The 19,678-nt window shown below is 43.6% G+C and overlaps 1 protein-coding gene across 2 annotated transcripts in view; it reads right to left on the bottom strand.

The window, feature by feature from the left end:
* Positions 1-19,660, bottom strand: part of TDRD10 (tudor domain containing 10) — a 44,866-nt gene extending 25,206 nt beyond the window's left edge. The window contains exons 1-5 of one of the 2 annotated variants that reach the window (XM_058539295.1): positions 19,036-19,660; positions 15,169-15,196; positions 14,781-14,860; positions 13,803-13,861; positions 236-306 (exon numbers count right to left, since the gene is read on the bottom strand). In XM_058539295.1, coding sequence (XP_058395278.1) covers positions 236-306; positions 13,803-13,861; positions 14,781-14,860; positions 15,169-15,170 — 212 coding nt within the window. In that variant the 5' untranslated portion in view covers positions 15,171-15,196; positions 19,036-19,660. Of the gene's footprint in view, positions 1-235; positions 307-13,802; positions 13,862-14,780; positions 14,861-15,168; positions 15,197-19,012 lie in introns of both variants that reach the window. The other variant, XM_058539294.1, reaches the window with a different exon arrangement.
* Positions 19,661-19,678: the final 18 nt, after the last annotated feature.

The following is a 19,678-nucleotide window of genomic DNA, read 5'->3' as shown; positions in this document are numbered from 1 at the left end:
AAGGACATTACCAAAAATAAACCCAGGTCTCTGGACTCCTAAACCGAGGTTGTCCTGACTGCCGAGTGAGAGGGTGAGATATGGAAAGGGGGTTTCCCAGATGTCCTCCTGCCAAGTCACAGTGGGTGTGGGTTTGGGAGTTGCTGAGCTGGTGTGCTACACCAGGGCATCAGGAACAGGGACAAGGAGGAAAGGAGCTGCTTCCCAAAGAAAACACAGGAAGAACAGTCATTACCATCTGCAGCCGTTCTGGATTTTGTGGACATGAAGCGGGCTGAAGTCCTTTAGAAGGTACCGAATTTCCTCCTACAAGGACAGAGTTTAAAAGAGAAAGAGACCTGGAGACAAAACTTACAACTAGTTCTCAAGGTTTCAGATCTCCACCCAGCTCATCTGTATCAACTGCACACAGACTTACTGAGAATCTATTATGCGCTGTGTGTGCCAGGTTTTGTGCTGTAATGCAACCACAGAGACAAGAGAGAGATAAGCCCGACCTTCAACTGAAGGTCACCAGTCCAGTGGGGCTACAGACAAGACAATCAAGTAAACAGACCATTTCACCACAGGGTGATAAATTCCATGAGGAAGTGCAGATGGCTATAGGAGCACACAGTATGGCTATCTAACCCAGACCTAGAGGAAAGCAGGTGGTCAGGGTGGGCTCCCAGGAGGAAGCGAGTTTTAATTTATTAGGAATCTAGGCTCCCTCCCTTTCTTTTCTACTGAGGCGGGGAGGCTGGCTCTAACCAAACCTACTATGCAAGGATTACTGCCCCTGCCGTCTTGTATTCAGGGCAACCTTCCTTCATTTCTTTCTTCATGCATTCAACAGACATTCAGCAAAAGTGTGCTACGCACAAGCCTTATGCTGAATGTTACAGCAGATACTGATGTGAATTCAACATAAGCCCTGCACTCAAGGAGCTTCCAGTTGAGTAGGGGACACGCACAGGAGACCCCCTGTCTACCTGACGGGGCGGAGTGAAGCCTGAGAGCAAGAGAAGTGAAGGAGAGGGTAGGCAGCGCACTGACAACCCGGTCAGCCCCGATCAAGCTGCTCATATCCACCACATCTTCTTTGCAAGTCTCTCCTCCCCACTGCTTTTTTTTTCATATATAATTTTATTTATTTATTTATTTTTTTACCCCCAAAGCCCCAGTAGATAGTTGTATGTCATAGCTGCACATCCTTCTAGTTGCTGTATGTGGGACACGGCCACAGCATGGCCAGAGAAGCGGTGCATCGGTGCACGCCCGGGATCCGAACCCGGGCCACCAGCAGCGGAGCGCATGCACTTAACCGCTAAGCTAAGCCACGGGGCCGGCCCTCCCCACTGCTTCTTAATGTAGTCTGGCCGCCACTGCCCATGGATGCGGTCACCTTCCCCCCACCCTGGATGTTTCTCCACACCCACTGTCAACTCTTCTTCCTCAACTGCCCTCAGGCTGCTCCCTCTCCAGTGGACTTCGCCCCACTCCTTCCCACTCTGCTGGTCTGGGCGCCTCTGTCTCAATAGTGCACCGCCCTCGGTTCTTTCAGATAACATCTACACGACCCTAATACCCTTTTGAGCTACACCCTATTTTTTCTCTTTTCTGCCAAACTGGTAGAAAGAGCCGTCTCCGCCTAATGCCTCCGTTTCCTCTCCGCCCACTCCCTACTGACTGCCTGCAGCTTGGCTTCTGTCCCTGCCCCAGGGACAACGCTTTCTTGAAGGTCACAGATGCGCCCCCCTGCCCCCTGCAAAGGCTCTTCTTCAGGCCTCCACTCTCAACTCCTACCTACACCTCTCTACACTGCCTCCTTCCTGAGCTTCCCCACCAGCACATTACAGTTGTAAACTCCACAACCATGATGAAAACCAATTTTTCCCTAGAAAACTCTATTTTGGAAAAATGTATATTTATACCATCTTCTTCTAAAAGCAGCTTTTACCAATCTAAAGTCACTTTGTTGGCTTAGGAAAATAGAAATGCATTATGTATAACTCATTTTTCTCAGTCTTCATGTTTATACTGCATTTAAATTCAAATTTTCTAATTTGCTTTACTTTTAAATATTTAATGTTTATTACACATGAATCTACAAGATGCTGAGCAACAAGCAATTTGTGAGAACAAGCAATATGTGCTTAGCATTTTCAGTTTATAAAGCACTTTCATATAATTTATTCCATTTGATCTTTAAAACTACCCTGTGAAGTGCAGATTATTATTGCCCTCATTCTCAGAAGCATAAAATAAGGATCAGAAAGGTTAAGTGACTTCCCTAAAATTACACAGCCAATTTAGAGTCAGGATTTGAACCCAAGGCTTCTAAACTTCAAATCCTACATTCTTCTCGTTATATCATGCAAAACCACAGCTTTCTTCTCTTCAGGTTCTACCATTATTAAAATAAAATAGGAAACTATTTAATATTTTTGTATCTTCTACAGTAGGTGTCAGGAAACCATAGCCTCAGGCCAAATCCAGCTTTTCTGTAAATAAAGTTTTATTGGAACATAGCCACACACATTCGTTTACTTATTGTCTATGGCTGTTTTCATGCTACAGTGGCAGAGCTGAGTATTTGCAACAGAGGCATGTGGCCTGCAAAGCATAAAACATTTACTATCTGACCCTTTCTGGAAAATGTTCGCCAACTCTTGTTCTAGAGCAATGGTTCCCAATTCTGACTGCAAATGAGATTCAGCTGGAGTTACTTTTTTTTTTTTTCTTCTTTAACTATCAGTGCAACGCCTGGCCCACCCCAGATGAACAAACAGAATCTCTGGGATTGGAATTAAAGCATCAATGTTTTTTGAAAGCTCCCCAGATGATTTTAATATGCAGCCAAGGTCAAAAACTACAGTTCCATGGTATCAAGCAGACTCAGGAAGCATTAGTTTTCAGATAATGTGCTTGAGGGTGAGAGGAGAGAACCACCACCACCCCACATACACACCCACACAAATACAAAAAAGCCCTGCCAACATCTTTTCATCCCCGGACTCCAATCAATGTTATCAGTGAGGTCACCCCATCAGCAGATGCTGTTACTGTTGATAGTTTTCATTAGGAATTCCTAAAATCAGAAGGCATGCCCTGTGACTCTTTTTCTTCTGTTCCTTAATAGTTTAATTTGTTTATTTAAAAAATTTTTGATTGATTAGAGATTTGACAGGAGGCCTGGTACATTAAGCTAAAATTGCCTCATGCCCCTGAGTCTTTTACATCTCATTTTAAATAATGAAAATAATTAGGATTTTTTAATTACAAAGCATTAAATGTTTATTATAGATAAGTTAAAAAATACAGATCAGCAAAATAGAAGTATTGCCCATAATCCTACCACCCAAACATGAGCACTGCACATCTACTGTAAAGATTATGGGATCATGGTGTATCTTTTGCTTCATAACCTATTTCACTTAACAATATATTCCTTTCAATCAATCATTAGCAAAAACATCATTTATGGGATTTATAGCCTGCTATTAATTATGGCACCAGCATTTATAGACCACTGACTTTGTGCCACACAGGTAGAAGGTTCCTGCAGTTACCTACATGCTAAATAATGCCACATCCATCAGACTGGCAGCAATTGAGCAGCTGGAAGACAAATGTTGGTGAAGATGGAGGAACTCTTATGCTGCTGGGGTGGGAGTGTGGGTCACTCTCCCCTCCCGGTCAAGCTGTGAGTACTATGTCGCCTTATCCCACGCCCAGGTACAGGTCCTAAAAGACACTCACATGGGGCATGGATACGTACAAGCCGTTCAATAAAGCTCTGTTTAAAGTAGCAAAACTGGGAAAATATTCATTTGAACCCTGTGAAACCGACATTTTTGCAGATTAAAAAATGGTCAAATACTAGCAATTTCATATGGTAGGACCTAAGCATCCATATGTCTATTGGCATGCGTGTGCCAACATGGATACATTTTTAAAATATGTAAAATGATACAAGTAAGCCACAGACAAACACACACAGAGAAAAGGACCAACGGCTTCCTCCCCAGCACCTGAGCTCCCGTCTTCCCAGGGCACACCCTGCACCCTGTCATTACCAGTGACTGCGCCTTCCTCCAACTGGCAATTTCAAGCCCCGTGCTCTCTAACCACCTTTCCGGTTCAGGCCTCTAGTTCTCCAGATCCTTCAACCCCCCACCACTCTTCCACCATCCTGCAAACTCCTGACTCTATCCTGCCTCTCCTGCTATCCGTTCTGCCCCAGCTCCCCCACCCCACCCAGTCCTTGCTTTCCTCTTTACACAGCTTAGACGCCACTGTTTATCACTGCATCACTTCCTTCTGCAGACTGCTTCACCACATTCCTACCACATATGCTTAATTATCAGATCCCCACTCTCCCAAACTACTGCAGTCTACTTCTCTACTCAAACCTTCCACACCCTCTTTCTACTCAGCTGATAACTCCCACCTTTATTTCACTGAGGAGAGAAAAGCAATCAAAAGGGAACGTCCACACCTCCTACCACACGAGTCAACGTACCTGCATCCCTGTGTGCACCCCTCTACATGGAAGACCTGTCCTTGCTCCAGATCCCCTCCCTCTCACCTTCTCAAGGCCTCTGATGCTAAATTATCTCCCCTCTCTTCTGGATGAGCATACAAATGAGCTCTAATATTTGTTGTCTTCATACTTATAGACACATAACCTTTCACCCCACATCCTCCTCCTGCCCCCAACCCAATTTCCCATTCTCCTTTATTACAAAAATCCTTGAAAAAGTTGTCAATACTCACTGTCTTCACTTTCTCTCATTCACTCAACAAATTTTTTTTGTTTATTTATTTATTTGTCTACTCTGTGCCAGAAAACGTTTTAGGTGCAGGGAAGAGAGCAGACAAAGCCCCCTCCCCTCCTGGGGCTTATCTTCTTTGGGGAAGACCAATAATCAATAAGATGAACAAGTAACGTGCATTGTAAGTTCAACAGTGGTAAATGTTAAGGAGACAGAAGTCAGAGGGGACAGGAGTGGGGGGCCGCAATCTAGGGAGAACAGCCAGGCAGGCCCTTTGAGAAGGTGACATCTGAGTGAAGGAGGCTGACACCTAAAGAACAGGCTAAGCAGAGGGAACAGCGAGTACAAAGGCCCTAAGGCAGGGTCGAGGTCCCGCAAGGAGGCCAATGAAGCTGAAACGGAGTGAGCAAGGGAGAGGGCTCAGGAGACGCAGGCATAGGGCCGCAGGGGACCAGCTCACGTGGGACCTCATGGGGACTTTGGCTCTTCCTAAGTGAGAAGGAAGCCACTAGAGGCTGCTGAGTAGAGGGGTGCCGAGTTCTGCTTAATGTTTTTATAGGATCACTCCAGCAGCTGTGTTAAGACTAGACTGAAGGGGACCAAGGCCAGAAGGGAAACAAACGAAGAGGCCACCGCAGTGATCCAGGTGAGACGGTGGTGGCTTGGATCAGGGTGAGAGCGGTGGGGTGAAGAGAAGTGCTCAGATTCTGGATATATTTCACTTTTTGTTAGAAAAAATTCCACACATACATAGGAGTGCAATCCTCCTCCACAAACCCATCACCAAGCTTCAACAGCCATCAACATTTTGCCATCGTGGTTTCATCTACCTCTCCACCCTTGTTTGCTAGAGTGTTTCAAAGCAAATCCCAGGGGGCCGGCCCCGTGGCTTAGCAGTTAAGTGCGCGCGCTCTGCTACTGGCGGCCCGGGTTCGGATCCCGGGAGCACTCCGGCCATGCTGAGGCCACGTCCCACATACAGCAACTAGAAGGATGTGCAACTATGACATACAACTATCTACTGGGGTTTTGGGGGCAAAAAAAGGAGGAGCATTGGCAATAGATGTTAGCTCAGAGCCGGTCTTCCTCAGCCAAATGAGGAGGATTAGCACGGATGTTAGCTCAGGGCTGATCTTCCTCACAAAAAAAAAAAAAAAAAAGCAAATCCCAGGTATCGGGTCATTTCATCCTTAAATACTTTACACCTCAAAAAAGACATTTTCTTATGTAGATACAATGCCATTATCAAACTAAGAAAATTAACAATAGTTTCCTATCAACTAATGGGCAAATTTCACCAACTGTCTTAAAAATATCTTTTCATGGTTGTTTTGTCCAAATGAGGATCAAAACAAGGTCAACTCATTAGATTTGGTTATTTCTCTTAAGTGTCCTCCAAATCTCTTTAAATCTGTATCAGATCCCCTACTTCAATCTTTCCATGACTTTGACTTGCTATAGAAACCAGGTCAGCTGTCCTGTAGACAAGAGCTCTCCTTCCTTCTGGTAGCATTTAACTTGATCTCCCCCCTATTTCCTTTAGACTGGAAATTAGCCACAGAGCTTTTAGATATAGGCTATTATTTATTTTTTGGTTAGAGTATTTTATAGATGGTGTGATCTTCTTCAATAATACTGTATCACTCTAGGGGGCTCATATCTGCTTGCCTGACTTTTAGTGATGCTAAAATTAATCAGTAAGCTCAGATGGTGGCAGCCTGTTCCCTCCACTGTAAAACTGTCCATCCATATTTTACCTAATGAATTCACCATTGTCTGATAACCACTGTCTGAAACAGATATTTTACTATGGTTTGCAAAATGATGATTTTCTAATTCTATCATTTCTTCTGCATTTATGAGCTAGAGTTCCTCTGTAAAGAAGAACTTTCTCTCATCTACTAGGGTCATTTGTTTGCCCTGAAATACTGTTTGTGTTGGAAAAGCAGGATACTTATTCTTTCCCTTTAATTATCAAGTTATATATAATGAACTATGCTTCTACCTTCAGTTGTGTCCAGTGAGTTTTACTTCTTTCCTTTCTTTAGGGATCATTACAAATTATTGCTTTTTTAAATCATCAATGAGTTTGAATCAAATATAGTCATTAGCAGTTTTGATGCTAAAATTGTCCCATCTTTTTATTTTTATTTAGAAACTTTCGAACACATATAGAAAATAGTATGACAAACCCCTACGTACCTATCACTCAGCCTCAATAATCCTCAACTCATGGACATTCTGATTCCGGAACTCTATTCCCCCTCCCTGCCACTAGGCTATTCTGAAACAAATCTCCAACACCTCATCACTTCATGCAAATATTTCAGCACATAACTCGAAGAAATAAGTACTCTGCCTCTAAGTACAACCTACCCTTTCCTTCAATCGAACCCCAATAAGCCTTTGATAGCTTCTTAGCTTTCAGCATAACAGCTCCAGACCCGGAATCAGCCATTTCTCTGAGATGGCCTGGCTCCTTCCAGTGGGGAATGGTATTGAGAGCACACAGTCTGGGAGGTAGGCATGTTTATTGCCACTGGTTGCTAGAGTGCCAAGATCTCTCATTGACAGAGCTAGAAGAGAGGTATCTTTAAAGAGGAAAACAGTCACTGTTATCATGGATTCCAATTCATATATAAGAGCTGTACAGAGTTTTTATTTAACTTCTTTGATTTTATTTTTATATCTTTTATGCTATAGACCTTGATTTCTAACAACATTAATCTAATTACTTGTTTTATTCTGGATTATTACTGACAACAAAATTACTAAGCTGAAAATTTCTTTGCAGTTCCTTTTATCCTTACAGTATCTTCTGAGGATATGCAGTCAAGATATTATATTCTAAGGTCAATTTGAATAAATCTTTTCTCTGATGCCAAACTGGCTACGTCACCAATTTTTTTCCAAGTTTTAGGGAGTAGATTTTTCTAATACATCATTTTGATTTCTTTAATTATCAAAACATTTATATAGTTATAAAGGCAAAAAATAATGAGGAAATTTAGAAGTTGTTCTTCCATCTTCCTTCCATCCTTTTTCCCCTCTCTCCCCCATAAGTAACTATTCTTACTCTTTTATATCCTTCCATTGTTTATTTTTGCAAATTTAAAGAGAGATTCTATTCTCCTCCTCCCTTCTGAGACAAAAGATAGTTTGACTCTAGATATATTTTTAAGGTAGAGCCAAAATTACCTGCCAACAGATGGAATGTGAAGTGTGAGAAAAATGTGAGGTTTATAAAATGAGGATATTTCTCAAGTTTTGGGCCTGAGAAAAATAGTGTTGCCATTTACTGAGATGGGGAAGACTGTGGGAGGAGCAGGTGGGAGTTGGCGGGGAGGGAGGATTATCAGGAGCTCGGTTTCAGACCATTAAGTTGGAAATGCATATTAGTTACCCAAGTAGAGATAATGAATAGGCAACTGAACATACAAGTTTAGAGCTCAGGGGAAAGGTACAAGCTGGGAATATAGACGATAACTGAAGCCATGACTGTCTACTACCACAATAATATCACCTGCATTAATGAAACTTGTCTTTCCAATTCTCATGTCTTTCTTTTTCCTTGCCTAACTGCACTGACCTAGACCACCAGTACAAGGCTGACAGAAACAGCAATAGCTGGTATCCACAGCTTGTTCCTAATCTCAAAGGGAAAGCTATCAAAGTCATCACTAAGTATTATGTTTGCTGTATATTGTTAAGTCCTTAATCCATCTAGAATCCATTTGGTGTATGTCATAAGGTAAAGGTCCAATTTCACTTCTCCTGTATGGATAACAAAATGTCTCAGAACCAGTTTATTGAATAGTCCCTTCTTTCCCAACTGATCTGCAATGCCACCTGGTTTTTACACACACACACCAAGTGTTCATATATGTGTGGGTCTATTTCTGGGCTTTCTATTCTGTTCCATATGTCAACTATCTAGCACTGCACCCACATCAAGGTCATTATTACTATAGTGGAAAGTTTGCTCTCCTCTCTGTCTCCCTTATTCTTCTTCAGAAAGGTGCTGTTCTGTCCCATGTAAATTTTAGAATCAGCTTGTCAAGTTCTTTGGAAAACCTTTGGGTATTTTGATCACAATGGCATTGAATCTATATATCAATTTAAGGATCATACAACTGAATCGCCTTATCCATCTCTTTATTTAGGTCTTCCTTAATGTCTTTCAATAAAGTCTGATAATTTCCTGTATATATGTCTTTCACAACTTTTATTAGATTTTTTTCTAGCTCCTTGTATTTTTGGTTCCTCTTGTATAGAAATACAATTGACTTTTGTATATTTATCTTATATTCAGCCATTCTGCTAATTCATAATAATTCTAACAAGTCCAAGATTCTTTTAGGCTTTCAACTTAGGCAGTCATCTGCAAATAATGACAGTTTTGGTTTTTTCCTTTCCAATCCTTACACCTTTTATTTCTTTTTATTTTCTCACTTGCTCTGCCTAAGACCTCTCATAAAATGCTAAACAGAAGAGATGACAGAGGTATTCATGTCTGTTCTTGATCTTAAAATACTTGTTTCCCAAATGATAATGTTTTCCGTATTTTGTGTGTGTGTGTGTGTGTGTGTGTGTGTGTGTGTGTGAGGAAGATCAGCCCTGAGCTAACATCCATGCCAATCCTCCTCTTTTTGCTGAGGAAGACTGGCTCTGAGCTAATATCTATTGCCAATCCTCCTCCTTTTTTTCCCCAAAGCCCCAGTAGATAGTTGTATGTCATAGTTGCACATCCTTCTAGTGGCTGTATGTGGGACGCGGCCTCAGCATGGCCGGAGAAGCGGTGCGTCGGTGCGCGCCCGGGATCCGAACCCGGGCTGCCAGTAGCAGAGCACACGCACTTAACTGCTAAGCCACGGGGCCGGCCCTCTGTATATTTTTTGTAGATACTCTTTTTCAGATTTAGGAAGTTTCCTTCTATTCTTAGTTTAAGTGTTTTTTCATGAATTTGGTTTTTAACTTTATCAAACGTTAATTTTTAACTTGAAGTTTCCCAGACCATACAGATAATATGAATTTAAACCCCATTCACATGAAACCAGGCCTACTGTTATATGCTCTTGGGGAGATTGCTTGCCCCACCAGCCCCAGATCCAGCCAAGACAGATCAGCTCCCTCAACACCACCCTGAGCCAGTGAGCAAAGTTCTTGTGGGTCACAATTTCACTGAAGGTCCAGCCCTTCAAGGATCCTGCTTTTGCAGTGTTGTCAGTTACCACTCCCCTCCTCACACAGGCCCGGGTTGTCATCTCCTATCCCGACATGGCTGTCATAATCTAAGCCCTTTGGGTTTTGAGGCAGGAAGAGACCCCAGGGTATCGCCTACACTCTTCTGGTTTTTAGTTACTTCTTATTTTGGGCCCTCTTAATTTTCCTTACTTTCCTAGGTCTCAGCTATTTTTTAGAAGCGGTATTTCTTACATTTTAGCCCTTATTTCCAAGTTTTTTCTTGTGAGGTTTTAGCTTATCCAATCTATCATAATTAGTTAATTAATCTATCATTTGGCATCATGTAGGTTACTTGTATACTCAGCAAGAACAGTTTCAGAAAACTGGTGAGGGTAGAAAGCAAAACAGTAGGTTCAAGAGTAAGTGAGTGATCAATTTCAAAGCTCATGACAAAGCTACAGTAAGCAAATGTCGTGTTGGTATAAGGACAGACATAAAGATCAATGGAATAGAATGAAAGCCAGCAATAAATTGCTACATTTATGGCCAACTGATTTTTGACAAGGGTGCCAACATAATTCAATGCGGAAAGAATAATCTTTTTGACAAATGATGCTGGGACAACTGAATATCCACATGCAAAAGAATGAAGTTGACCCCCTACCTCACACCATACACAAGAATGAATTCAAAAAGGATCGTGGCCGGCCCCATGGCTCAGCAGTTAAGTGAGCGCACTCCGCTGCTGGCGGCCCGGGTTCGGATGCCAGGCACGCACCATCGCACTGCTTCTCCAGCCATGCTGAGGCCGCGTCCCACGTACAGCAACTGGAAGGACATGCAGCTATGACATACAACTATCTACTGGGGCTTTGGGGGAAAAATAAATAAATAAATAAAATTATTAAAAAAAAAAAAAAAAAGGATCGTACACCTAAATACAAGAGCTAAAACTATAAAACTCTAAGAAGAAAACATAAGTGTAAACCTTTGTGACCTTGGATTAGGCAATGGATTCTTAGATATGACACCTAAAGCACAAGCAACCAAAGAAAAAATAGAAAATTGAAATTCAACAAAATTAAAAATTTTTATGTATCAAAGGATACTATAAAGAAAGTGAAAATATAAATGATGGAAGAAAATATTTGCAAATCATATATCTGATGAGAGACGTACCCAGAATATATAAAGAACTCTTACAACTCAATAATAAAAAGACAAACCAATTTAAAGATGGACAAAGGATCTGAATATCTATTTCTCCAAAGATGATATACAAATAGCCAATAAGCACATCAAAAGATGCTCATTTGTTATTAAGAAAATGCAAATAAAAACCACAATGAGATACCACTTCACAGCCACTAGATGGCTATAATCAAAAAGACAGACAATAACAGGTTTGGGTGAGGAAGCACAGAAATTGGAATCCTCATACATTGCTGATGTGAATGTGGAATGGTGCAGCTGTTTTGGAAAATAGTTTGGCAAAGAGTTATCATGTGACCCAGTAATTCCATTCCCAGGTATATACCCTAGACAACTGGAACATATGTTTACATAAAAACTTGTATGCCGATGTTCAGGGCAGCATTATTCATAATAGCCAAAAAATGGAAACAACTCAAATGTCCATCAAATGAACAAATCCTAGTATACCCATATAATGAAATATTATTCAGCCATAAAAAGGAATGAAGTACTGAGACATACTATAACATGGATGAACCCTGAAAACATTATGCTAAGAAAACACAAATGCCACATGTATGATTTCATTTATATGAAATGTCCAGAATAGGCAAATCCATAGAGAGAGAAAGTAGATTAGTGGTTGCCAGGGGCTAGGAGAAACAGGGAAGGAGAAGGGACTGCTAATAGGTACAAGGTTTATTTTGGGGGTGATAAAAATCTTCTGGAATCAATGGTGATAGTTGCAAGACCTTGTGAATATACTAAAAACCACTGAACTGTACACTTTAAAATAGTGAATTTTAAGTTATGTGAAGTCTATCTCAATTAAAAAAAGAAATGTTAGTACAATGAATAGTAAAAAATAAAAATGCTGGCAACTGTTATTGCTATGAGTAATAAATCATCCTTCATCTCTGATCCAAGACTCTCATCTTCCACCAACAAGCATGAAACCACTGCAGGCCGATTTGTTGGTTTGCAAGTAGAGTGAAGTCTCAGACACTCAATTCACAGTTCTTGAAAGGGCAATAATTTCTTTTAGACAGAAATTTCTTTTTAAAATCCTACTCCTTTAGCTCCCATCTTTCCTATGAGGCTGGTCCGAGTTTGTAAGTTGACAGAAAGCACTGTGGGGAAGGCTGCTGCTTTCCTGTGAAGGGGACGAGGACCAAAGTCCCCAATACCACTGTGTGGGACAGCATGGCCAAGCAAGCCCCAGGTGCTGGGCTTTGAAATACGGTATACTGGAGAGGGGTGGCAGAGCTGCTAGGTACCTTGCCTCCCTCAGACCACCACAAGAACAGTCCGCAGGGGCTCCCATCCCCCTTTCGCTGTCAAGTAACAGGTTGTACCAGCCTGCCAAGAAGGGGAAAGGGAATCAGCCCCAATACTCTCTTCTACCAGGTGCCAAGAATCCCCCAACCCAGCCCTTTGATTATGATTTTATCTACTGGGTCAAAATGAATTACTTCCTTCTCTGTGCTCCAATATCATTTTTTCCTATGTCACATGAAAACATAATAGGTCCATCTTTATTACAGGAAGTTATTTACATGTCTTATTATGTGGTTTGTTACCTGGGAGCAACTGGATGTGGACTCAACTCTTGGCTGACACTCGCTAGGTCTGTGTACTTGGCTGAGGGATTCAACCTCTTAAGGATCCTTGGCTGCCTCATCTCCAAGATGGAGACACCACCCACCACCCGGAGTTATTATAAGAATTTAATAAAACCACACTAATGAAGCATTTAGCCCATTTCCTGCAGCATGCCTGATCATTAAAACACAGTAAGTGCTGAAAAATGAATAAGGTACAAGTTGGACAGAGAAAGTTGAGTTTAACTGATTGGCACAGGGGCACGGAGACCAGGAAATTTTTGAAGAACATTTGGCCTGCAGCAGGGGCTCCATAAGGGTTAGCTGGTTAGTTTCTCTCATCCTTCTTCCAAGACTGAGCTCCTTGAGTGCAAGGTTATTTCTCTTTAAGCATGCTGAACTTCAAGCACATTATTCTGCATATAGCACATGCTTAAAAAAAAAGTCAGGATATGCTTCAATTCAGTAGAGTATACTTCCATTTTCCTTTCATCTGTACTTCAAATGCACTTATCACAAATTTTAAGTACTTATGTTGTTCTATAACTTTTTCAGGTTTGTTGGTCTGGCCTCCCCAAAATAGACAGTAAGATTCCTAGGGTCAAAAATACTACTGTTTACATTCCAGTCTCTAAGTACACAGCCCACTGACTCAACTGGTTCATTTCAAAGTGAAATGAGTGCAGTTTTTTGGCTGAAACCTGACTGCTCCCTATGACCAAAGGATCGACAACTGAACCCTAATAAGCCCTCTTCCTAAAAAGAAGCTGCCTCACTGTGGCCCCTCCGTCCCTCCAAAGCGGTAAGTAGGGTGACCAACCATCCAGGTTTACACAGGATGAGTGGCGGGCTAACCGTGCAGGACACAGGGCTTTCAGTGCTAAAACCAGAAAGTCCAAGGCAAATTTTGACGAGCTGGTCAGTCTAGTCACCAACTAGTGACTGCCTGTACATTCATAGCTCTAAAATGTCTTTAAACCGGTAAAATTAAGTTGCTGGCAGATTAATAAGTCATGTGGGGCAGACTAAAGAGAAGCAGCAGCCGCTTACAGAGAGTGAAGAATACCTCAGAGATATCCAGAGGAAGATTGCCAATATACACCTCTGTCTCTCTTTTCTTGACTCCTAAGAAGAAAAATAGCATTAAAAAGGCAGGCATAAGGTTAGAAGATTCAGAGGAGTTACAACATAAGTGACACATTTTCTTCAATGTTAAAACACACACACACACACATCCCTACAAACATTCCTCCCCTCGTGAACAATGAACAATTATACAGCACTCAATCATTCAGCAAATACGAATGTTATGGCAGCAGCCCAGTGTGAAGTGTTGGCCGTGGACATCACTGCCTTCAAGGCAGGAGCTCACTCTTGGGGGAACAGAGAGTCATCAGCATACCAGAAATCCAGCGCTTTCAATGAGGTCATATGAAGAGTTTCAGGACCAACAGGGGTTGTGTTTCAGAACTGACATCAAGCTGAAGAAGGGAAGGAAGCAGGGTGGTAGTGCAGGAGAGAGGCTGAAGGGAATCCAGGCAGAGGGAACAGCACATGCGAAGGCATGAACATACGAAAAGGCTTGGCACATTTGGGAAATTGCATGTAGTCGGGGATAGCTGGACTGCACGCTGCACGTGGGTGTGTGGTGAGAGAGGAGGCAAGAAAGGCAGGCAAGGCCAAATTATGAAATTCCACTAGCTGTGAGGAGTGGGTAAAGGGTTTTAACCAGAGAGGAGACATCAACATAGCTGTGCTTTAGAAAGATCACTTTGGAGATGGTGGAGGGTGAAATGGAAGAACGTAAGAATTAAAAAGGAGCACGGAGTTAGGAGAAACTAACGCAACAGAGACTGAGGGTCTGCACCGCGGCAGGGACAGGAGGACGCATGAGCCATATGAAAGGAAATACAGCGGCCAACTGGAGCAAAAGCAGGATCCAAGTGGATCCCGTTTCACGCTTGAACAGAAACTGAGTCGATTAACTGAGATCCAGGTTATAGACTGAGGTCCCAGCACCAACCAACCCCCCAGGCTAACTCACTGGGCGATTTCTGCTCCTCCAACACTCCATTCTTCCCGAACAGTTTAGCAGAGGGTCGGAAGTCACTGCTGCTCCAAGACCTGTCAAACACAGGTCTCAGTATGCACCTGCCAAGCCCAAACTCCAACAAAGGGCACAAAAAGCAGAGCACAAGCTTCACGCCCCCTTCCTGAGGGAGGGTTTCCCTTCCTCCTCCCAGACTCAGGCTCTCCAAGCCAGGAAGCCCTCCCCTTCTTAATCGCTGATTGTTAAATCACATTTAGGGTTAGAAGCAACAGAGAAATGCTGGGGGTGACTGCTAAACTCTGGGCCTGTTGAGGCAGGCATAGGAGAAACAGGGCTGCCCGGTAGAAGGAGGCGTGTTTATGAGCAAAAGGAAGCGACTTACATGCTGCAGTTTCTTGCAACAGGATCTCCTGCAAAACCAACCACCACAGTTAGCAGAACACTAGGATAACTCACCATCACATAACTACTGAAGAGGTGCTGTGGCAGGCAGAATAATGGCCCCCCAAAGTGGTCCACATCCTAATCCCCGGAACCTGTCAAGGGTTCTGGTCACCAATTCCAATGCGAGGAGGGCGGTTTTCCATACCACCAAGCAATGTTCCAGACACCAGCTGGGTGTCCCACAATTCAACTCAATTCTGACACTTTCTTACCCAGAGATAGCATCATATTCCAAAGGTTAAGGGCTCAGTCCCACAGGACTGTCCCCCCACACCCCCACTTCAGATGCCAGTTGCATGCAGGCCCAGGTTGTCACCTGTGCTTCTGACTGACCAGTTCTAGACTGAAGGTTCCCAAGATCCCCTCCATGAGTTGGATCAATTTGCTGGAGCAGCTCACAAATCTCAGGGCAACATTTTATTCACTAGATTACCAGTTTATTATAAACTCAGGAATAGCCAGGAAGAGATGCAGAGGGTAAGGTATGGGGAAAGAGCACAGAGCATCCATGCCCTCTCCAGGTGTACCACTCTCCCCAAATCTCTACATATTCACCAACCCAGAAGCTCCTCAAACTCCACCCTTTTGGGTTTTTATGGAGGCCTCATTACATAAGCACGATTGATTAAATCATTGGCCACTGGCGACTGACTCAACCTCCAGCCCTTCTTCCCTCCCCAGAGGTGGGGTGTAGGGTGAGGGAGGGAGACTGAAAATTCCAACCCTCTAATCACCTGGTTAGGTATCCTGGCAACCAGCCCCCATCCTTAGGTTACCTAGGGGCTCATTAACACAACAAAAGACACCTTTATTGCTCTCATCATTTAGGAAATTCCAAGGGTTTTAGGAACTCTGCCAGAAATGGGACAAAGACCAAATACAAATCTCTTATTATAAATCACAATATCACACCTATGAATATGGCTGGTTACATGGCAAGGGGGAATTAAGGCTGCAGATGGAATTAAGGTTGCTAATCAGCTGACCTTAAATTAGATTATCCAGGTGGGCCTAATGGAGTCCTTAAAAGTGGACGAGGTAGGCAGAAGAGAGGGTCAGACAAAGAGATGTGACAACAGAAGCAAGACTAAAGCAATGCGATATGAGAAGAACTCAACCACTGATGCTGGCTTAGAAGATGGAGGAAGGGGGAGCACAAACCAAGGAATGCAGGCAGCCTCCAGAAGCTGGAAAAGGCAAGGAAACGGGTTGTTCCCTAGAGCCACCAGAAGGAACTTGGCCCTCCTAACATCTTGACTTTAGCCTAATGAGACGCGTGTCAGACTTCTGACCTACAGAACCGTAGGTTGTGTGGTTAAGCCACTAAACAAGTGGTAATTTGTTATGGCAGCAAACAGAAAACTAATACAGGTACCACGAGCAACTTTACGACCACACCCACTCCTGCACAGGGGCCAGATGGGGCCTTTGGAGTTAAACAGATGCAGCTCCGAGTCCAGCCCAGAGACCCTGGGCACGTTTTATCAGTCAAATAGGAATCAAAACACCTATAGACCACAAGGGTGCAGTGAGATACTGTCCTTAGAACACCTGCCAAGTATTAAGAGCTCAATAAATGGTAGCCATTGTGTTTAATTTTACGGATTTCACTGGCTCTTTCCTATGACCCTGTGGAGTATTATCTTTCCATTTTACAGATGGGAAAGGCAAAGCTCAAGGACCTCGGATAATTTGCTCAAGATTATAAAAGATACTGAGATAACTCAGGTCTGTGACTCCAAGGCCTTGGTTCTTCTACAGATAAGAAGGCTGTCTAAGTCACTTTAAAGGAATTTTTTTCTTTATTTTAGGAGAAACATAAATTAAAGCAAATTTTAAAAGAAAATGGTAAATCTTTCCTCTAAACTGTTCCCAGCTGTGGGAGAAAACAATAACTTCAGCTGCAACTAAATTTAAATAGAACCCAAAATGGTTAAGATAATTAAAAGACGTAGGTATGGATGAATAAAAACAGAGAGGTTTAGGGGCAGAATCAAGGCTATGGGTATTAGTCCCAATTTCCTAGTAATCTCTGGAAAAGTCCATGGGCTTCCGGAACCGGGCAGGCACCAACACCTCCCAAACAAAGGCCCAGAATAAATGTTTCAAAGATGCCTTTAAAGGTTCACCAGGTGCTATGCTAAGCAGCTATTACACATTGTCTCATATAATCCTCATGGAAACTCGCAAGAGCTGGGCATTATTACCCCCGTTGTACAGATGAAGTCCTGGAGGCTCAGACAATAACCTAGTAATTTGTCCAAAATCACTTAATCTATACTCATAAATGGAGAAGCCTGTTTTTGGAATCCCGACCATACGACTTCAAAGTCATGAGCTTCCATTCTATTGCTTGGTCTGGAGAAGTATCTTTTTCGTGTTTTTAAAAAGACCAAGAATACATAAAGAACTCTTACAACTCAATAACAAGATAAACCAATTACAAAGTGGGGAAATGATCTGATAGACATTTCCTCAGACATACAAATGGCCAGTAAGCACATAAAAAGATGTTTAACATCGTTAGCCATCAAGGAAATGCAAATAAAAACTCCAATGATACCACCTCACACCCACTAGGATGGCTATAATAAAACAGACAATAGTAATAAGCGTTGAGGATGCAGAGAAATGAGGACTCTCAAATTGCTGGTGGGAATGTAAAATGGTGCAGCCGCTTTGGAAAACAGTTTGGCAGTTTCTCAAAAAGTTAAACAGAGAATTCCACGTTACCCAGCAATTCCACTCCTGGGTATCCACTTAAGAGAAATTAAAACATATGTCCACACAAAGAGTTGTTCACAAAGGTTCATAGTAACATTGTTTATAATAGCTAAAAAGTGGAAACAACCAAATGTCCATCAACCAAGGGATGAATGGATAAAGAAAATGTTGTATATCCATACAATGGAATATTACTCGGCAATATAAAACGAATGAAGTATTAATAAATGCTACAACATGGATGAATCTCAAAAACATGATGCTAAGGGAAAGAAGCCAGCCACGAAAGGCCACATATTGTATGATTCTACTTATATGAGAAGTCCAAAATAGACAAATCTGTTAGACAGAAAGATTAGTGCCTGTGTAGGGGCTGGGAGAGCGGAATGAGAAGTGATTGCTCATGGTCATAAAGTTTCTTTTTGGGGTGACAGAAACGCTCTAAAATTAGATTGTGGTGATGGTTATACCATAAATATGCTAAAAACCTTTGAACTGTACACTTAAAACAGGTGAATTTTATGATGTGTAAGTTGTATCTCAATAAAGCTGTTCTCAAAAAAGATGCATTTTCAAGAATGGCTGCTGTAAGCGTTTCTTTTGCCCTGCCATCTCACAAACCACCACCCATACACAAAAAGCCGATGGGTGGCCCAAATCATTCAGTCCCCACGGCTTACATGTAAGAATTGAGAATGCACTGCCTGAGTCTCTGCTTTTTAGTTTTTTTTTAAGTTTTTTAAGCCAAAAAGTTTTGAAATGGCTTTGAAACGGAGGGGGATGGCAGAGGCGTCTTTTAACGCAAAGTGCCCCACAGTTCAGCACAAAGCGCTCCCCATCAGCACGGATTCAGTCTCGCCTGGCCACTCCCACCCACCATCCCCACCAAAAAATTCTGCAGACACCACTAGAGCGAGCAAGCAACAAGCCCTGGCGGTAACAGCACGCCCTTCCACCCCACAGTGGCAATGGGGGTGGTTTCCACAACTGCTTCACAACGCCCCTGTCCCCTCCACCCCTCGCCGGGCAGCCTGGAACCTGGAACCAACAAGTCGTACCTTTCTCGGCCAGGAGCACCCACCTCGCAGCCGCGACAGAGAGCCTTCGCGCCTTCTGCCTACGCGCTCCGCCTCCTCCGAGACCCGTGGGGCGCGGGGCGGGGCCGCTCCTCCGCAACCAATCTCCAGCCGGCCGAGGCCCGGGCCGGGCGGGAAGAGCGCGGTCCTCCCGGCGCGGAGTGGTGCTCCCGGGGACGGTGACCGCACGAGCGCGGGAGCGAGCACCGGCTGCCTCTGCGCACACTCTTAGTGGGCATCCCACATACAGACACCCAAAATAATATTTGCAGGGAGGGTGGAGTGAGTGAACGGGGCGCGCCTGGCTCTTTGGGGAGCCGAGGGGCTTCCTTCCTGGGTCAGAGAGCGCACGTGGCGCACTTGGGGCGCATTTGAGGCAGCGGCCGGCCGAACTGGCTCCTTGCAGATGGGGAGCTGTTTGCTCAGAAGAGGGAGGCTCTAAGCACGCGAGCGCACCCGGTCAGCACGTGCAGCAGCTGCAACCTTCCCCCGAACATGCACCCCCGGACCCGCCTCTGCAGAGGCGCTGACCCCGGCGCCCTCGGATCTGGGCGGGAGGTGCCGGGGCTGGGAGGCGCCAGCCGCGGAGGGGAGGGGCGCGCAGAGGGGGTGGGTGGCCCGTCATCGGTCCACCGTCCGTCGCGGCGC

The sequence above is a fragment of the Diceros bicornis genome, chromosome 4 (genome assembly GCF_020826845.1).
Source record: "Diceros bicornis minor isolate mBicDic1 chromosome 4, mDicBic1.mat.cur, whole genome shotgun sequence".
Lineage (NCBI taxonomy): Eukaryota > Metazoa > Chordata > Mammalia > Perissodactyla > Rhinocerotidae > Diceros > Diceros bicornis.
This window is presented reverse-complemented; position numbering and strand designations above follow the sequence as displayed.